A 21,255-nucleotide genomic window follows, 5' to 3' on the forward strand; every position below is an offset into this window, starting at 1 on the left:
CCTCTCTGAGCTTCTCTGAGCTTCAACATGTGGTTTAACTGGCTTCATGATGGCACTTTTTTACTTTAGGTTGAGGGAGTCTGAGACTCACAGGAACGACATTTCTCAAGTTCAACATTGCATGCAGCTGCACAAATACACAACCAACCAAGCCAACCAACTTTTTTTTTTAGATCACGTTTTCTTCTTTAATCACCCTTCTACAAAAATATGTCATCTGAGAGGCGTCCGGGGCGGGAGGCGTCGCTCGGAATCTGCCTTCACACCTGAGAGAGGATTCCGAGCCACGTCTCCCGCCCCGGACGCCTCTGGGCTCGAGGGGGATGGAGAGAAGGTGGAGATTAGAAAGAGGAAAAAATGATGAGAACAAAGCGTGTGGACGGGTTTCACTCGCTCTCTCCGCGGGGGAGAAATTGGGGAAGGAGGGACGAAGAGGGGGAGGGGAGGGGTTTATAAGTCGCTCTCTCCATAGAGGGCGCTGGAGAAGGAGATGTAGTCCAGGGCTCCGGAGGGTCCGTCGGATCCGATGTACCGGGTCATGCGGCTGATGCAGTACTCGGCCTGCTCTGGGGGCAGCTCTCTGCGCAGCTCGTCCATTGTGATGTAGTTCTGAGGACAAGGAGAGGGGTCAGAGGTCAATCCCGGGGCGTGGCAGTTTAGGACCAGGACTGTAAAAGTGTCATCAGAAATTTTGTTGAAATTTCTTGTTTTTTCTTTAGCATTTTTTTATTGGAATAATTGAATTCAATCATTTTTATATTAAAATGTTGAATTATTAAGTGAATTAAAATATTTAATCTTTTCAAAACTTTTGAGTTTAATATTCTCATTCTAATAAATCAAAAACACATTTTATAATCCAATTTTTTTCTTCATTTGTAGCCCTTTAAATTGAATATAAAATAAAAGTGGCCCCTGATCGTTTGCTTCTACGTCATTAGATCATCTGCACGGCGCATGATTGGCTGAAATGTTTAATATCACATATTGAAAATGTATTCTAAAGTTACTGGAACTAGAATATAGTTACATTTTTCGATTTGACAACAGATTCAAACTTTATACAAAAAAAAAATCAGTCTAAAAGTTTTGATTTCTGTAATTCAAACATGACATTTTCTGAAGGCAGTGATTCACACGATGTGGGTTCAACAAAATCATGTTTTTGAAGTCAAATCAACCATTTGTGACAAAAAAAAAAATCTGCTTTGTGTTTAAAGTTATCAGCAATGACTCCAGGATCGACCCTTGTGGTTCTCCATTTTTGACTAATGCCTTCATAGATGTCATAGATGGTGTGTCATTAACACGGAGATAAAAGAAATCACATTTCTGTAACTTCAGATTTGTTGCATGTTTGTTTTTGTGTTGTTACAGGTGTTTTTGTGTTGTTGCATGTATGTTTTTGTGTTGTTACAGGTGTTTTTGTGTTGTTGCATGTATGTTTTTGTGTTGTTACAGGTGTTTTTGTGTTGTTGCATGTATGTTTTTGTGTTGTTACAGGTGTTTTTGTGTTGTTTCATGTATGTTTTTGTGTTGTTACAGGTGTTTTTGTGTTGTTGCATGTATGTTTTTGTGTTGTTACAGGTGCTTTTGTGTTGTTGCATGTATGTTTTTGTGTCGTTACAGGTGTCTTTTGTGTTGTTGCATGTATGTTTTTGTGTCGTTACAGGTGTTTTTGTGTTGTTGCATGTATGTTTTTGTGTTGTTACAGGTGCTTTTGTGTTGTTGCATGTATGTTTTTGTGTTGTTACAGGTGTTTGTGTGTTGTTGTATGTATGTTTTTGTGTTGTAACAGGTGTTTTTGTGTTGTTGCATGTATGTTTTTGTGTTGTTACAGGTGCTTTTGTGTTGTTGCATGTATGTTTTTGTGTTGTTACAGGTGTCTTTTGTGTTGTTGCATGTATGTTTTTGTGTCGTTACAGGTGTTTTTGTGTTGTTGCATGTATGTTTTTGTGTTGTTACAGGTGCTTTTGTGTTGTTGCATGTATGTTTTTGTGTTGTTACAGGTGTTTTTGTGTTGTTGCATGTATGTTTTTGTGTTGTTACAGGTGTTTTTGTGTTGTTGCATGTATGTTTTTGTGTTGTTACAGGTGTTTTTGTGTTGTTGCATGTATGTTTTTGTGTTGTTACAGGTGTTTTTGTGTTGTTTCATGTATGTTTTTGTGTTGTTACAGGTGTTTTTGTGTTGTTGCATGTATGTTTTTGTGTTGTTACAGGTGCTTTTGTGTTGTTGCATGTATGTTTTTGTGTTGTTACAGGTGTCTTTTGTGTTGTTGCATGTATGTTTTTGTGTCGTTACAGGTGTTTTTGTGTTGTTGCATGTATGTTTTTGTGTTGTTACAGGTGCTTTTGTGTTGTTGCATGTATGTTTTTGTGTTGTTACAGGTGTTTGTGTGTTGTTGTATGTATGTTTTTGTGTTGTAACAGGTGTTTTTGTGTTGTTGCATGTATGTTTTTGTGTTGTTACAGGTGCTTTTGTGTTGTTGCATGTATGTTTTTGTGTTGTTACAGGTGTCTTTTGTGTTGTTGCATGTATGTTTTTGTGTCGTTACAGGTGTTTTTGTGTTGTTGCATGTATGTTTTTGTGTTGTTACAGGTGCTTTTGTGTTGTTGCATGTATGTTTTTGTGTTGTTACAGGTGTTTTTGTGTTGTTGCATGTATGTTTTTGTGTTGTTACAGGTGTTTTTGTGTTGTTGCATGTATGTTTTTGTGTTGTTACAGGTGTTTTTGTGTTGTTGCATGTTTGTTTTTGTGTTGTTACAGGTGTTTTTGTGTTGTTGCATGTATGTTTTTGTGTTGTTACAGGTGTTTTTTGTGTTGGGTACATGTATGTTTTTGTGTCGTTACAGGTGTTTTTTGTGTTGTTGCATGTATGTTTTTGTGTCGTTACAGGTGTTTTTTGTGTTGTTGCATGTATGTTTTTGTGTTGTTACAGGTGTTTTTTGTGTTGTTGCATGTATGTTTTTGTGTTGTTACAGGTGTTTTTTGTGTTGTTGCATGTATGTTTTTGTGTCGTTACAGGTGTTTTTTTGTGTTGTTGCATGTATGTTTTTGTGTTGTTACAGGTGTTTTTTGTGTTGTTGCATGTATGTTTTTGTGTCGTTACAGGTGTCTTTTGTGTTGTTGCATGTATGTTTTTGTGTTGTTACAGGTGTTTTTTGTGTTGTTGCATGTATGTTTTTGTGTCGTTACAGGTGTTTTTTGTGTTGTTGCATGTATGTTTTTGTGTCGTTACAGGTGTTTTTTGTGTTGTTGCATGTATGTTTTTGTGTTGTTACAGGTGTTTTTTGTGTTGTTGCATGTATGTTTTTGTGTTGTTACAGGTGTTTTTTGTGTTGTTGCATGTATGTTTTTGTGTTGTTACAGGTGTTTTTTTGTGTTGTTGCATGTATGTTTTTGTGTTGTTACAGGTGTTTTTTTGTGTTGTTGCATGTATGTTTTTGTGTCGTTACAGGTGTCTTTTGTGTTGTTGCATGTATGTTTTTGTGTTGTTACAGGTGTTTTTTGTGTTGTTGCATGTATGTTTTTGTGTTGATACAGGTGTTCTTTGTGTTGTTGCATGTATGTTTTTGTGTTGATACAGGTGTTCTTTGTGTTGTTGCATGTATGTTTTTGTGTTGATACAGGTGTTCTTTGTGTTGTTGCATGTATGTTTTTGTGTTGATACAGGTGTTCTTTGTGTTGTTGCATGTATGTTTTTGTGTTGATACAGGTGTTCTTTGTGTTGTTGCATGTATGTTTTTGTGTTGATACAGGTGTTCTTTGTGTTGTTGCATGTATGTTTTTGTGTTGATACAGGTGTTCTTTGTGTTGTTGCATGCAAGTTTTTGTGTCGCTGCAGGTGTGTTTTGTTGCAGGCGTGTGTTGTCGTGTTGATGTTGTGCGAGTGCTTCACGCACCTTGTCTGAGGCCAGGATCTTGAAGGAGGCCATGACCTGTTCGGCCGTGTCCGTCTCGGCGGTCTCGCGGGTCATGAAGTCGATGAATGCCTGGAAGGTGACTACGCTGGTGTTGTTGGGATCCACCAAGGTCATGATGCGGGCGAACTCCACCTCACCCTGTCGACACAAGAAAGAAGGTCAAATGTGAGCCCGTTTTTCCCTGTGGAGCCTGCTGCCCTGAACGCACCAGATCGTAGCCCATGGAGATGAGGCAGGCGCGGAAGTCGTCGGGGTCCATCATGCCGTTCCTCTTCTGCAGAGTCACCGTATGTTAACACACTCAGAGGCTCATGTGCGAGCGAGCGACGCCTCACCCTGTCGAAGTGGTTGAAGGACGCCCGGAACTCGTTGAGCTGCTCCTGGCTGATGCCCTTGGCGTCGCGGGTCAGGATCTGGTTCTCCACCTCGTTGATGGTTCTGGCGATGGTGGTCAGCAGCTGCTCCCAGCCCACACGGATGTGCTCCATGGTGTAGTTGGTGTGCTTGTTGTCGAAGATCAGCGACTCCTGGCTCAGCTGGTGGTCGCCCTCCAGCTTGTCGATGTTGGACTTGTAGTTGATGATGTTCTGCTCGTACTGCTTCAGGCTGTTCATCTGTTCCTCCAGAGAGCCGGCGATGTCCACCGACACGTGGCTGATCTCCTGCAGCAGATTTTAAAAAAACGTCAAACTCACTCTTCAACGCTGACGTCTCGGGTCACGGACCTCCATCTTGGTTTGAATCCAGGGTCCAATGATGTTGGCCTGGGCGGCAAACTGGCGCCGGAGCCTCTCGTTGGCCTGCTGCCTGGCGACCTCCTCCTGCAGCATTTGGTCTCTGAGGGGCACCAGGTGCTTCACCTGCACACACACAATATCCCATAATACTCTGTAGTACTGTTTGAAGGGGACGGGGGAAGAGGCGAGACACTCACAGTGTCCCACTTGTTGCTGACGTCCTGCGAGGTGAGGTTGGTGTAGGGGTTGATTCCGGAGAGCTTAATGCCGTAGGTCTGAGCGATCTTCAGGATTTCGTTGTGGATTCCGAGCGTCGCCATTCGCTCCTTGTCTGCTTCGGGCAGAGTGGCCTTGAACTGGTCGTGAGCGGTGATCAGACTCTGCAGGGAGAAGAGGAGGAGAATCATCCTTCAGGTTCTCGTCATCGAGTCAAGTGCTTCAGGTCCGCGAGTCCCACCTGGATCTCCTCGATGCTGTGAACGATGAACATGTCCTGCAGGTCCTCCATGGCTCCGTCCATCCAGTTGTTGAACGGTGCGGCTCTCTTGGCGAACTCCAGATACAGCTGGTCGATGGTCTCCCACAGCTTCTCCACACGCTGGAACCATTCACACAGTTATTGACCTCTTGACACGTGCACCTCTGTCCTCTAAAAAAACCCTCTCAAATATGAAGCCATGCTTTAAAGAGGTCTGTCCACTCTTGAGGTCGGGGATGTACCTCCAGGGCGTCCCTCCTCTTCTGGGTCAGGGTGCCCAGGTTGTCCCACTGGTCACAGATGCCCTGGCAGCGGCTGTTGATGGTGACGGCGTCGTGGTAGTCCAGCTCGCTGCGGCCAACAAACATGACAGGTTAACCAAGTGGTTCTGATCCTCACACACGCAGGTGGAGCGCGAGAGCTCCCCCGAGGGGTCGGGAGGTGCAGGTGGTCCGCATCATTATGAAGATCTCACGTCTTAAAGCATGTGTAACATCAGAGAGACGGGATCTGAACAATCCCCGGCAAAAAGCCCACTGGAGACTCCACTCGTCTCTTTCATCTGCTCATCAATATTCTCCTCCTCGCGCTCCTTTGTCTTCGTCAAACTTAACCGTCCTGGAGAGAAACTTACTTCAGCTCCTGGGCGATGGCGGCGATCTGCTCCACTCTGTCCTGGTGAGCAGCCAGGTCGCTCTCGAACGCCTCGTGCTTCCTCATCAGGGCCCGGATCTCCATCAGAGAGGCCGACTCGTAGTCCTTCTGGGCCAGCAGCTCCTCCTTGCCTGGAACATGTGCACCTTGAGTCCCTCAGACCCCGAGGCGCTCCACTGAAGGTGGGGCTCACCTGAGGTCCAGGTTTCGTGCATGTGGCACTTCTGCTTGAACTTCTCGGCCAGGTGGTCCAGTCTCTCCAGGCGGCGGATCTCGGTCAGCAGCCACTCCTCGTAGCCCTTCTCCACCTGCTCCAGACCTTTCCACGCATTGGCGATGTCCTGGTGGATCATGAGGATAAAGAGCTTGCTCACATGATCTTCAACACAGTTTTTGGACTTCAGACGCATCAGGACACAGTTTAAAGTCCACGCGGTCGTGATCTTCTCACCGAGACCATCTTGCCCTCGGAGGGCATGAAGGCGGGTCTGTTGCTGAGCCTGAGCTTGGTCTGCAGGGTGTTGAAGTTGATCTCCAGCTGGCACTTCTCCTGGACACGGGGCGGCTTGTGGACGCGACGGTAGTCACGGAAGTCCTCCAGCTTCTGCTGCATGGCCCTCATGGTCTGCTCGGACACGCGGTTCTCCAGCCAGGGGATGGTGCGGCGGATCCACTCCAGCAGCTGCACACCAACGTCGGTTCATTTTTAATTTCAACAAGACACTCGCGTGATCATGGGAGCTGCAGACTGGATCAAACTGGATCCGTACCTCACTGGCCAGCTTCTCGTACTCCTCCATCAGCTTCTCGTTCTCCTGGTTGACGGCCAGAACTTTGCAGATCCGGTTGGCAGCCGTCTCGGCCTGCGGGAGGAAGAGCGAGTCAAACACGGCGACGGCTGACGTTTGACGGATGCGTCCCCCCAGGATGATTGACGGACCTGCTCTGCTCCGGCGAAGGCGTGGTAGAAGCAGGACACGTAGGTCATGATGGCCTTCTCGTCAGGTTTGGGTGTGTTGACAATATCTGGAGGAGCATTGACACCATCAACGGCTGCAGGAATCCTTTTCAATCATTTAATACGTGTGGAATCACATCTTTTTAATATGATGAATGAAAAGAATACAATTATTTTATGTCTTTAAATGTATTTGTTTTAAGTTATTCATTTTCACAACAAAACGCATTAAAACACATGTTTTGAGAAAGATTCATAGTTATAGTTAGAATAACTTTTAAACTAAATCTTTTGTGTTTTTTGGGGTTTACTGTTAAAACCAAAAACACATCACGTGATTAAGTTATATTTTATTATCAAATCATGCTGGTCCAGAAAAAAAGAATGTATCAACTGAACATCTCAAGCATGAACTTGAAAGAAAGTATTCCAAACAATTACCTTTTTTACCGTATATATTTTTAAAATAATATTTGAATATTAGTATGTATTTAATTAGTATTTGTATTTATTTATTACATGTAAGACAGTGACAAACCTGTTTAAATGGTTCTAGTAAGTGGTTAAGATTAAAAATAAAAACAAAAATAGTGTGTTTTTAATTCAACGCTGCAGCTTCACCTTCAGCATCAAGCATTTTTGGGATGTCCAGGAACTTCTCAGCAACTTCGAAGGCGGTGTTCAGGTTACCGATGGGGTCGTCCTGCAGACAAAATGTTAACGTCTTGAACTTCCACTCTTTCTACTTCCATCATGACTCGGGGAGAGAAAACATGGAAAGGCAGATTGAGGTTCAGAAGAAGAAGAAGAAGGAGGAGAAGAAGAAGCACCTTTCTCAGTTTGGAGTAGTCGATCAGGTCGGGTCTGTGTCTGTGGATGAGGGCGCACAGAGCCAGGCCGTCCTTCCAACTGAGGAGGATGAAGATGGAGAGAATGATGGTGAAGAGTGAAGGTGAGGAGTAAGATAAACGTAAGAAAGGCAGCAGGTGTTGAGATCCTGACACATAAAATGACTCACAAAATGCTGCTTAAGAAACACACAGTTGTGATGACATGTGTCGAAGTTGAAGCTCACCTGATGTGGAAGTTCTGCACGTTGACGTTCCTGTAGGGGGCAGTCTTCCTCTGGCACCACAGCAGCAGACCCTCCTTGGCAGAAGTCTCTGTAGCACAGTTACAAGAGTCAAACTAAAGAACACAACAGTAAACCTGGAATATTTACTGGAGAAAATATTTGCAGAATTTGCTCTGTAATAAAATCCCTCTTTTTTCCAATATATCAAATATATATTATGTTCCTATGTTACTTTCTACTGTTTCAATTTCGTAAATACACTCACCAAAGAAAGTTGTATTAATTTAAATGACATTAAAATGAACTAGTAACTGGATAGCAAACATTTATAGACCGTACAAGAGAAAGTATTTTTTAGATTAAGGAATTAATTTATTAAACAGAGAAAAATGTGCCTTTTATCCTTCAACCATGTTTTATTTTGGTTCATAACCTCTAAAAAAAACGTAAAGATTACGCGAGTATTTTGTTTTAATTGCTACTAAAACCAGTTATGATAGGCTCTAAACACAAGTGACCGTTTCAATACATTGGATTAAGAACTAATAAATCAACAGTTAAAAGAGACACATTTAACACATTGTCATCCTGTCAATCACACAAACACACACCTTCCACAGAGATGTCCTGGATGGCGAAACGCAGGATGATGGTCCAGATCATACCCAGAGTCATTTTCACATTACCGTCAACAATCTCTGGAAAACAAATATAAGGGAAGCTTGTCATGATGTGTTTATACTTAAATGGCTCCGAAGCTGATCAAGTGACTGAATGAACGTCCACATGATTTAAAACGATGGACAGTGAGAACCAGAAGACGGTGGTCGTCGGTGCCTCACCCTCAGCACCGATGGACACCAGCTTCACTCCTTTGCTGCAGATGAAATCCAGGGCTTTGTTCACGTTGGCGATCTTGTGGAAACGCATCTTGCCCTTGTCGGGCTTGGGCAGCCTCTCGCCTGCAGCAGGGAGGCAAGACTTTAGCATCCAGATACATAAGAGTGAAACTTAAAAGCATCAAATAAAGTGTGTTTTATATTTGAAACTGTGGCTGATGGAGAGACTTCACCACATGAATAATTGTGAAGTGGATGTGTGAAGGATGGAGTGTGAGTCAGGCAGAAAGCGGATGCAAGCGTGTGTGTGGGACGATGAGAGGCACCTGAGATGACCTCCAGCAGCAGCATGAGTTTGAGGCCATTTCTGAAATCCTCTTCGATGTTCTCGATCTGTGTGCCGGCCTTCCTCAAGTGGGAGTTACACCAGGCTGTGAAGGTCTGAGTGGAGGAGAGAAGAGAAACACAGCGAGAGGTCAGACTGGCGGGTAGACGTGACGCAACCGTGGATTACACAACACAAGCAGACGCACAACCTGTGGGGACGCAATACCTGAGGGTGGGTCTAGATTGAACCTGGAATGGTTAAGAATCATAATGTGTAACTGCTATAGAAGTAATACAAACTAAACACTTTTAATAACTTATTTCCATTTATCCGAGGTGAGGCTGGGTGCAGATGGTCTGGGGTAAAGGTGATCTGACTAACCAGTACACAATCGCACAATAATACACATTATGGGTCAAAAATCTTTGACTCCGGTCAACAGATTATTGCAGCGACAAATTAGATTTCCACATGTGGTTATTTATAGGGCTCTTAGTATTTAAGAATGTGATGAAACGTATCATGATACAGGGGCAACGATATATACCGAATGTATTGCAATATATATTGTTATACCATAGGAATAAGGATATATCTGTAGTACTATCTGAGTACTTGACTTTGGCGTTTCAGAATTGTGAATTTGTTTTTAATCCAAAATATGTCCCAACATTAACTTTAAAAGCTGCTGGAATCGGGGAATCGATTGTATCCTCTTGTCCTCAGTCGTCGCCCAGATTTTGCGGGATTTCATTGATGTTGTATTGAGTTCAATTTCAACACTAAAATGACAACCAAGTGATTATTTGAATTTAAAGTGTACATTTTAAAAAGTTACAGACATTATATTGAAAAATAAACCATGAAAGAACGTTGATAGAAACAGACTTTGATTTAAAAGCTCTGATAAAATGTGAATCGATCCAGTGCTGTTGAATATCGCAACACTATTTCTAAAAGAATCATTGCGATATATATATATCGTAACTATATTTCCTCAAACTCCTTGCTACTCATGATCTTAATAAAAGCTGGAGCAAGGTGTTCGAATCCAATACTTGTCGTCAGAGTTTAAGCTCCTCTGCTAAAGCAGGTGCATCTTGCTCGGGTGTTGCTGCCGAACGTGTGCTGCTCTCCAACTGAACAATTGCCAGCCAGCATGAGTTAAACACACCGAGGACATTTTGTACAGGTCGCCCAGGTCATCCAATCAATCACAGAACAGAGCTCCGAGGGGCTCTTGGTGTGTGTGTGTGTGTGTGTGTGTATGTGGTAGCGCCACAGCAGACAGAATGGGACGAGAGGGTCCTGTGGTGGTGGGAGTGCGAGCAGGACGAGTGCATGAGCTGAATATCTGGCTGCTGCGTGGGCGGAGCGAGGAACACAAAGACGTATGAATTAGCAATAACAAGGTTGGAGCCGAGCGAGAGGTCGTACATTTTCCATCACGGATCTATGAGCTTCCACAGAATACACAAGTGTGTATTTACACACCGGTGGCCACGAGTTACCTACACAATATTTGCTTCTTTCCTGCATTGCTGTTTCACTTTGTAAAGATCTTTTTGCTCATATTTCAATTCCCTCACTTTGTAAGTAACATGATGTATGTAACGTCCGTGTAAATATAGAAACTGTCACATAATAATTAGCTTTATATATATATATCCACTACTTGATTTGAGGCAAAAACCTCATTGATTTGTTCATTTTTCAACCAATATTACGATTAAGAATGTGATTTATTTTCGTTAGTCGTACTATACAAGTCATTGTGTAGTATTTTCAACTCAACATTTGATAGAATCAACATAAAACACTCACTGAAGGTCAGGCCTCGAAGAATAGATTTACCTTCGAAGAGTAAAACTTTTTATTTTATAACACAGCACCTGGTAAAATATATAAAACATATTATATATATATATATATACAAATACAACAGCAACAATAAATATAACAGAGAATTATAATTAATATTAAATAAAAGTACAAAAATGTGATGCAATTTTATTTTAATTTAATTTTCTTGAATAAGAAAAAAAGGAAAATAAAACAAAAACTTCGTCTCTATCCGATTTTGTTTCTGCCGCCACCTACTGTAAAATTAGTGTAAGTGTTTGCAATTTGAAAATGTCATTCTATTAAATTGTCGATTTGTATTTTAAATGAAATATTTAAAATCCTAATTTACTGTCTGTAAATGTAGCTACTGACTCACTAGAGTTAGTTAAAGTTAATTGAAGTTTCAATGCAACATAGAATTCATTTTTTATGTTATGAAAATTAAGTAAGTCAAGTTTAGCTTATAAAGACATAGAAACCATGTTTAAGGAGCTGAAGTGCTCAGTTAAAATGATATTTATTTCCAAAGTAATGACAAAAACACCATCTAAGAAGTCTTTATTTTACCTGCGCTACATTAGTGTGGAGCCAGAGAGGCAGTGACAGGAATGCCCAGGCCCGGGTGTAATTTGAGGTCTTAAGAGCAGGACTCCATTCTACCAGCCAGGGTCCCAAGCAGGTGCTGCCATCCTTTAACATGCATGACCAAATTTAGAAAGTCTCCCAATCCAGCTCTGCCGGGCCAGAGAGCAGGAGCTGCTGGAGGAGCTGGACGTCGCAGGAGGAGGGGATGCAAAGGGGCTAAATCGGGTCGCTATTGGACACCAGTGGACAGCTGAGAGGGCAAGATTCCTGAGGTGAACAGTAAGAGTCCAAGAGTGAGCGGCAGCAGGAGGAAGGAATGGATCGAAGAAATGACTTTAAAAAAATCAAGGCTTGCATTACATCAGGAACGTGACCTGAGCTGTTCAGCCGGAGGTCGAGGTGCAGAGAAGCGATAACCATTAGCATCATAGCTCTGTTAGCTCCTCTGCTTCTGTTAAGCTCCATTAACTCACACCCCGGATCAGTTTGAATGATTGTGGTGGTCTTTAAAATCCCCCGAGCATGAAGTCACCCCCACATCTGCCTCTCCACCGTCACACCCACACCTGTCAGTCTGGCCCGGTCTTTTCCTGGGTCCTTCTTGTAAATGAGGTCACAGTCGCCCCGCTGAATGCCTGTCATAACTGCCCCCCCCCCTCCCAAGGGCAACCAGGGCTGCTGACCCTCCATACAGCTGACACTCATGGACGCTCCTGCCGGACCAGCAGCTCATTCAGAGCTCAGAGGGGAAGTGGTGTCACAGAGAGGAGATGGTTCTGTATCAACACTGATCTTTAGATCACGTATATAGAGAAGCCACAGGCAGGAGAGTCACGCCCACCTTCCACAGGAGGGAAGGATAATGGCATTTCAAAAAAGCAATATTGAAAAATGATATTTTGTTGCAAGTCATATCCGAACAGGATTAGATTTCCCTCCAGGATTGTAAATAATCACAAACCGCTAACAAAACAAATCAGAAGGAACATGAAGAACAACACTGACTAATGTTTGCTGAGCTACAGACAATCCATATATCAGTGTCGAGTGTGTGTGTGTGTATATGTGTGTGTGTGTGTGTGTGTGTGTGTGTGTGTTGATGAGAATCACCTAAGAAATGTAGTTTTTTTTTAAATAATATTTTAAGTCAATTACAATGTTAATTACGCACATTTTTGTTTATATAAATTCAATATTTAAACCCTACCACTACAAATAAAAACAACAATAATAATACTTCTCACAAACTTTAAAATGTTATACTGAAAACAACATTTATATAATGTAAGCTCAATTGCACTGTACTATTATTTTTTTTGAAATGTTAAACTTATTTTATGTTCATAATTTATCTTCTATGGATTATATTTCAATAAAGTGTGTGGAAAATAAAATAATTATAACATACAACTAACATGCAAATTTTCATTGTGTGGATTTTTGTGTTGCCATTCAACTCCCGGTCATTAGATGGCAGCAGACACTACATCCTCCAAAGCTAAAGGATATGAAATCCTGTTGACTGAGGATGAGAGGATACAGTCGACTCCAGCAGCTTTTAAAATCGCTGTTCGGACATATTTTGGTTTTTAAAGAAATGAAAGCGGTTAAGACTTCTTCGTCCTACATTATCGGAATCTATCACCCACGTATCGTGATATGTATCGTAACTCAAGATTCTTGCCAATATTTAAACACAGAATTAGAACAGTATCAATTCTTCTCAGTGTGAACTCTTTCACACTCTATTATTGAGTTATTTCGGTCACTGCTGGTCTACACCTGTCGTCCACCTCAGCTCCCTCACCGCACACCTGTCTGACCGCCGTTACACAACCCAGTGTCTCACTAAACACACATGTACACGCATCAAAACAAACAACAGCCCTCTCACATGTTGCGCTCTTAAAAATAGCCGCACATAAATACACTGTGGGGTATTCTACCGCACATACATACACACTGCTATGAGCTCACCCCATCATCTGTCCAGATGACACTTCCAAAGAATATAAAACACCCCTCAAAAGAAGGGGATCAGTTGAGCTAAAATAAAGATGAATGATGAAGACAAGGTAGTATGTCATGAATACACGTCTGTCTGCTGAACCTATGCTGTCCTTCTCACGTTACATCCCAGAGGAGCGACTGGATCTGGTGGTTGTAGGTCCAGCACAGAGTCAAGTCAAGTGATCGAACCAACAAAACACCTCTGAACCACTACATAGTTGTATTTTTCAGCTATAAACTATTTTTAGCCTGTTGACTGCTGCTCTCTCTCTACCTTCATTAATAGCTGTATGTAAGTTTAATAGCTGGAAATTTAATAAAGCTTCTTTGAATGTGTGAATAAACCTAAATACATTGTTGATGTGTATAAAGGTGTGTTTATCACAACACAGTAGTTCAATGTTGGTGAAAATTAAAGTGTAGTTTTGCTTAAGTATCTAATATTATTCTTTGAATTATGCTAGATACCCGAGCTCAATACTATCATGTTTAACTATCAATGAACTACAGTATTACGTGCAGCTTTCCGGGCCGACCAGACACTTTCAAACGGACCATATTATTGTGATGTACTTGTACACCAACCTGACTCTACAATATACATTACACTTTGATTTAAAAAATCTGGCACATCAAAATAATTGATTATTAATTGATTTAAAAAAAACAACATGATATTTGACATAATTATTTAAAAAAATAAAAAAGGTAAACTTTAATGATGATGAATAAATAAATGATGAATAAATTAAATAAATGAATCAATCTAAATCAAACAGAGTAAATTTAATACATAAAATTTGAACTGATCAGGTAGTTTGTTCCCACTAACAGTCCGTAACTCTTACAAATCAAAAATATTGACTTTCCATCTCTATATTCAGCTGGTGCATGATTTCAAGTCACAAACATCAGATTGCAAGTGCTTCTTAATACTGTGAGGCCTCACTCGCTGTTGCCCCCTGCAGGAACGGAGGAAGTACTGCACAGTCAAACATCCTCTACAATGGGAAGCACATTAAGGTCATAACCTCCGATATATTTAATTAAACATGTTTGAGCCATTATCTGAACGCAGCATTATCAACACTTAGAAGAATAAAAACTTACAAAAAATAAATACACTACATATTCAATGAAACGTCTTGTATGTCAAAAGCTAATCAAGTGACAGCACCTCGAAAAGAAAGAGAGGACAGTTACAACATCCAGCAGGTGTGGGTGACATTTATGACCCCCCCCTGGGGTCCATCCAGAACCTCCTTCTCTTTCCCACCAACACCGTCTCTTCTTCCTTTTCCTGCCAGTGTCGTCTTTAAATATCCCCGCAGTACATTCAGATAAAGGTTTGAACTTGGGTTCCGTCAGGACAAATCAGGACAATGACATGAATCACAGACGTCCGTTTCTAAACTTGCACCAACTTTTCACCCGAGCCGCTGGTTCTGGACCAGCCTGGCTGTTCATGTTGATCATTTGGCTACATTAGCGAGTACATTCATTTGTATACTGGCAGTAAAACATGTAGAAAAAACTATTTTGAGACGAGAGGAGTTCTTCTTGAATTGAGAAATGTTAAAAACTATGAGGAGTCAAGTATATTTTATATATAATTTAAATATTTGTGTGGTTATTAAATAATACTATTGGAGCCAAATATCCACAAAACTTCCTGTTTCAAATAAAATAATGGGATATTGTGGAAAAACTAGCGAACACAAATCTATTTAGATTTAAAAAAAATCGACACTTGTGTTACTTGTGTTTATCGTCGTTCTAAATTCATGTCCAATTATAAACAAAATGTATTTATTTATTTCAACTCAATGAGGCAACAAACAATTTATTTATAACTACTAGATAGTGTAGCTGAAAACAATGCTATTTTCTGACTCATCAAAGTGTCAACATCATTTTCTAAGCTTTTCTTTTCACTTCTCCAATATAAAGGATTAACTGCAGTTATATCAGCCACAACAGAGCCACCATCAGCCTATGATGGAGGGCCAGAAGCCAAACCCACAGATTCATTTCGGTATTTAAAGGATAAAAGGCCTTAGACACTGTGTGTGTGTGTGTCTGTGTGTCTGTCTGTCTCTGTGTGTGTTTGTGTGTCAGTTTGTGAGCCCATGCCAGATGTCAGAGAGTTATCTGGGCCATCAAAGATCACTATTGTAATAGAAGCAGGTGTAGCAGGTGACTGGAGTGACAGACGTACCAACTTCCTCATTATTCAATAGCTCCTGTGTCTAATTCTGTCTTTATTTGCTTTTTATTTAATCATAATTATCATCCAAATCATATGCATAGAAGCAATTTTGAGTTATAATGTTATAATGAAATATAGGAAAACTATAAAGACTATATCTACCAGACGACTTCATTTCATGTTATTATTTTTAATCATAAATGTATTAAAAAAAACATTTTTTGTCTTCGGTTATTTTATGACTAATATAAAAAATGTTTACACAATTATAAACATTCAAATAACACATTATACTACATTTTCTAATTGAGGAATAATTACATTTTTACATGTATATTTTTATAGTTTTGCCTACTTTTTTTATTCTATGTTTTGCTTGTTGCTCAGGTGGCATCAGCAGCTACGTCCTACAGTAGGCCTTAGAAATAAATTGAATTAAAGAAAATGTTCTCCTGAAACGATGCCAGAACCATCTCAACCGCCTGCTCCAGCGCAGACGGATCTCTGCTCCACGAACAGCCTCACCTGAGCTGGTGATTAATGTTACGTCCGTGTGATCGATGGCTGAGAATAAAGGTGAGTGTGCAGGAATACGGGGCGCAGCGGCTCACAGCCGGTCTTCGTGTTGCTTAATAAGAGCCGGACTAGAAGGCTGGAGATTAGACGAGTAGTTCAGGATTTATGAGGTTGTGGTCAACCTGCCCTGAGGCGCTGTTTGGACCTGTTCGGACTCTAATTGAAGTAACCGAGAACTTTCTAACATAAAAATCAATTTAAAGTTAGTTTGAAATGAGGTTTTGTAACCATGATTAAAGCATAAACGGTGAATTTCTATCCGCTGTAATTGTGGATGCGATGCAACAAATGTTTTGATGCAGGCACCAGAGACATCTCCATCATCTCATCAGAGTGCCAGCAGATGACTTTACCTCCTGCATTCCTATAAATACCCCTGCATGTATTCAGCATTACCAGCTCGGCTGCTTCTCTCGGAGCCTCATTAGAGCGCGACCATTAGTGAGTGAGCGGACGTTTGGTTTGGACGGCACTGCTGTGTGACATGAGCGGACAAGGTCACTAAATTGGCTGCTGGTGCCTTTGTAGCTCCAACAAATCAAAGCTTTACGGCTATGAATAAACACCTCAAGTGACCCGATCAGATCCAAATGCCCGCTCATCACTCATGAGCTGTCAATCGTGGTGGGTTCCTTTAATGTTCATTCCTTACGCCGACTCATGTTTAAAACCAGTTTAAGAGAAACAAAAAAACATATTTCTGCTTTGAAAACATGGAATCTAGGAAACCCAACTCAAGACCACACTCTTGGTTCTCAGCCCTTCTCCTGGCCTCCCCGGGCTTCTGCAGGAACGCAATTTTAGAAGCCTCCCTACAAGGACACAGCTTCTGGAATAGCAACTGCTATTTGATATGAACTCAAGCTCTCTCACCTCTCCACTTATGCTTAACCTCATCCACGTATTCTCCACCAGACCAGACAACAGAGACGCAGGAAAAACACAATCTGGACAGATAACTTGAATTCTGACAATGCGGTGGGATCTTCCGTGGAGCCGAGGAGTTTTTAGAAACTGACGTGTATCCAGAGGATACGTCTCTTAATGACATCATCAGTCCATCCTGTTGCCCTGATGGAAGCGGTACCAGCCTCCAGAACTAAGAGGTTTCAGGTCAACTTCCTTTATTTTTAAAGCAACCCCATTGAATGAATTGCTGCAGAAATTAAATAAATAAATAAATGATGTATTTGCATATTAACGTGCAAGGTCAGGGAGGTGGGCAGATCGATGACCCGGCTCCGGCACATCAGGCTGACTTGTTAAATGGCAAAAAGAGATTAGTAGGGAACAGATTTGATTACGCAGAGGATGGCTTCTCGCCCGCGCACTGGGACAGAACACTGCGGTGAGCGGATGGATATCGCATCTCAGATCCTTTATAGAAGCTGAATGTGATGATAAAGACGTTTGATGGTTCAACTTTTTCTCTTAAGGAGCGACCGTGTTTCCAATGACTCCGGGATAGATCGGCTCGGAAGTGTACATGGTGAAAAGATCGGTACTGTCTCTTAAAAATATCATTTTTCCAATCACACTAGTTGAACTGATGTCATGGTTTATGTTTTATAAATTTGATTTGTTTCTTTTACCGACAAACCACCTTGAGTTTGTTGAGTTTAACCACCGTCATGGTATTGAATCAGCAGTATAAGTATGAACAAGTGGCTCACTTAAGACCAATATTTTAATCCCACATTTAAGAATGACAGCAAAGAGTCCTTTATATATTAGAAATTAAGAATTTGTTTATTATATAATGTTTGCAATTAGCAATTTCATATCAGCAGATGACACCGGTACGTTTGAGTTAAGGTTATTCCACTAAGTAAGTAAGTAAGTAAGTAATATTTATTTATATAGTGCTTTTCGAGACCAGGGTCACAAAGCGCTTAAACAATCAAAACAATACTCAAAAAAGTACATACTTTAAAGTGAAGCTTAAATTCTGAATGTACACATTTTCATATAGAAATATAATTAGATTCAAATGTAAAGTAAACATCTAGAAGTGTCCCTTATTTGTCATCCAAGAATATCAATGTCCTTGAGTCTTTCAACAGCCAGCTTGGAGGTCAGAGGGTGGACCAGTGGCCTGGTGGACCCTTGCCTGGGAGCTGTCCTATGAAAGATCTCTTGGATCTAACTAACTAGAGCCTTAAGAAAATACATTTTAATGCTATTATTTGGTTTCTTTCTGAAAAACTAGATGTTTGACATCAATTAAACATAAACAAATATCAACTAAAACATCTTTAACGACTATATTAGTCAAGAATTACAAAGGAAAAGCAGAAAACTTGCTTTGATCTTTAATTATTTGGTTCTACACACAAGAGTATTACCAACGCATTGAGCTGAGAAAGTAATATAGCTGCAGCTATCGAAATAAAGCTAGTTTAACTTTACAATGAAGCAGGTATGGCAGTGGATAATGGGCTGCAAATATCTGTCTCAACCTTAACTTAAGGTCGTCTCCGAGAACACCAGCAGGGTGAACTCTATCTGCAGATCCTGACCTGCAACTTAAAGCTCTTGGAGAATATGTGCTGACACGATTTCACTTTGGTCTTGTAATCTACGACACCATTCGCTGGACACAATATCAAAAGCGATCACTTTTCTTGCTCCTATTAAATAAAACAGCTGCTCCAAGCCAAGCCGTGAATCAGTAAGATAGCAATCTCAAGAGATGCTTTACAGTAAGTATACACCGTCGTCCAGAATAAAACTCGGTGATTCAAGAGTCTAATATGGGAGCCGGCATCATTATGTGTTGACAAACACTTGCATCACAGAGTGAGCCGCTTTTTCCACTGAAATTTTAAGGACAGAAGAGAGAACAGCTGGGATTTCCTTTCACACTTATTACATGGCTTCAGGATGCTCTGGCTATATTTGTGGACTGATATCAACTTCTTAAGCTTCATTCTACATGCCGAGAAGACCAATGGAGTATGTTGACCCTCACCCCTGGGAGAGCGGGGGAAGACTGTTGTATGAGGTTATTTACAGTCAAGACATGAAGGCATCGACGGCTCTTTTTAGAAGAAAAAAATTGAGGTGGTCTTGATAAGATAAGAGCTTCACGGACTCGTCGAATGTTGGGTGAAGAGAAGCAACAGAGCGAAGCAAGGCTGACCAAGATGACAAGTATTTATAGGAAGATGTTTATTTGTAGGTCTGTGAAACTAACCCGGGGTGTAAAACTACCAGCCTTGCCTTCTCGCTCTCTCTCCACACTACCATCTGTCGGGGTCTCTCAGCCTGTCAGCCTGACAGCAGACTCCGTCGTGGGGTTATATTAGTGAAGGGGGGGTCGGCGGGGGGGTTGTCACTTTTAGCATTTCCTCAGCTTTTCTGCTAAATCATCCGAGCACATAGTCATATTTCCCTGTGACACAGATGCAGTGTTACTGTAGGAACATGTTTCACACACAGAACACAGTATCCGGCACTGACGGAACCATTGGCCTGAACCCGGGAAGAAACTAAAAGATTTAATAATAATACAATAATATAATATAAATATATAATAATATAAAATACAAATAGACACTATAATGTATGTTAAGTGTTTTGTCTCTTTTCAAACACTCACCCAAAATGGCGCTCATTCCAGACCTGGCTTGCCTACGTCATCAGTCAGATGACTCATTAAACGCACCTGTCAACTTCGCTTCCCTGACAACGCTATTAAAGCGATACATTATTGAAAATAATATTCCTCCCAAATAACTCTTTTATAACTCAAAACATAGTATTTTTCTAAAAAAAATAAAAAAAATAAAAGAAATTGTGAAAAATAAAAATAATTGACCTATTGTAGACTGAATCTGTTTAATTACATTTTTGTTATTGGGTTAAACGTTTACTAAAGTCACTTTAGAGATCCGAGAGGCGGATATTATATTTAGACGCTCTTTGCAAGGCAATCGGGGGGGAACTGAAAGACAACACTAAGAAAGTTCCTCCTAAAATATCTGCCCACGCAGCTTCCAGGAGAATTGTAGCACCAGGTGCGAGCAGACCTCCAACACACATGTCTTGTTTTCCCCCGCACGGAATAACAGTGTATATATAATAGAATATACTACAATATTGGTTGTACAAAGTCGGTGCGTAATTACGCAGGGCGCCCCTCGTCCACACCTACCTTCCTCTGCTGCTTCTCCCAGGCAGGATCCAGCAGCAGGTCCCGGTCCCAGGAATCCTCCTGGGTCATGTAGGCCTCTTCCTGGAGGATCGTGTACGAGTTGCTGCTGTACGTTATTTGGGTCTCGACAGCTGTCATCTTGCCGCCTCTGTGTGGACTTCTTACGTCCCCCTCAGCTTATGAGAAAAAAGTAAGTCAGCCGAACGACGCCGGTGCCGTGATGGCAAGAACCTCCTTGAGATGAGGGGTCTTGCTTTGAAGGAGGGGGGGTCGTTGGGGGGCTGCAGAGAGCAGACTCCACTGATGCGAGGTGACTGTGCGGAGGTGGTGCTTCCACTACCAGAAGACCCTGCCGGCCGCTGCTCCTTTTCCTGGTCAAAAGTATCGCACGTGACCGCACCCCAATAAATATGGGAAGCCACAGCGTGGGTATCGGGTTCTGACCCTAAAAAGGTGTCGGGGGCGGAGTGTCGCGGGGAGAGTGGTCACAGGGGGGTCTGAGAGTGGCCTGAGGGGCTGTCAGTCAACGCCCTCCAGCACAGGAGGTTTTTATGGCCTGAGAGATGCACCTGTTGCTGTTAGTGAACCTCTGCAGGACTTCTACCTTTGCTTCAACACACGCTTATATGTGTGATATGACACTTGTCTATCCAGAAAAATCAGCATATAAAGCTATAGTAACATTCTGTGACATTTCAATTCATAATAAAAATATAATGGAGGTTCATTTTCTCCTCCTTCAGTGGCAACCAGCTTTACTGGAAATATATTTTGTTTGATGAGTCAGATATGTCAGGAGAAAGAAGGTTCCCATGACATTAGTGAGTTTATTATTATTGTTTTTTTCCCCCAAAAATGAATGTAATATTATTATTATTATT

General features: G+C 41.4%; 1 protein-coding gene across 1 annotated transcript; it reads right to left on the reverse strand.

The window, feature by feature from the left end:
* Positions 1-166: 166 nt before the first annotated feature.
* actn3b (actinin alpha 3b) lies at positions 167-20,749 on the reverse strand. Its single transcript, XM_087789570.1, has 20 exons — positions 20,375-20,749; positions 8,992-9,106; positions 8,669-8,788; positions 8,438-8,524; positions 7,827-7,914; positions 7,582-7,660; positions 7,373-7,454; positions 6,734-6,819; positions 6,564-6,656; positions 6,245-6,475; positions 5,987-6,134; positions 5,774-5,924; positions 5,382-5,490; positions 5,119-5,259; positions 4,859-5,041; positions 4,650-4,784; positions 4,260-4,586; positions 4,133-4,198; positions 3,904-4,062; positions 167-609 (listed from the first exon to the last, which is right to left on the reverse strand). The coding sequence occupies exons 1-20, from the start codon at positions 20,510-20,512 to the stop codon at positions 451-453; spliced, it is 2,697 nt and encodes an 898-aa protein (XP_087645696.1). The 5' UTR covers positions 20,513-20,749; the 3' UTR covers positions 167-450.
* Positions 20,750-21,255: the final 506 nt, after the last annotated feature.

The sequence above is a fragment of the Callionymus lyra genome, chromosome 4 (genome assembly GCF_982586985.1).
Source record: "Callionymus lyra chromosome 4, fCalLyr1.hap1.1, whole genome shotgun sequence".
NCBI classification, from domain to species: Eukaryota; Metazoa; Chordata; class Actinopteri; order Syngnathiformes; family Callionymidae; genus Callionymus; species Callionymus lyra.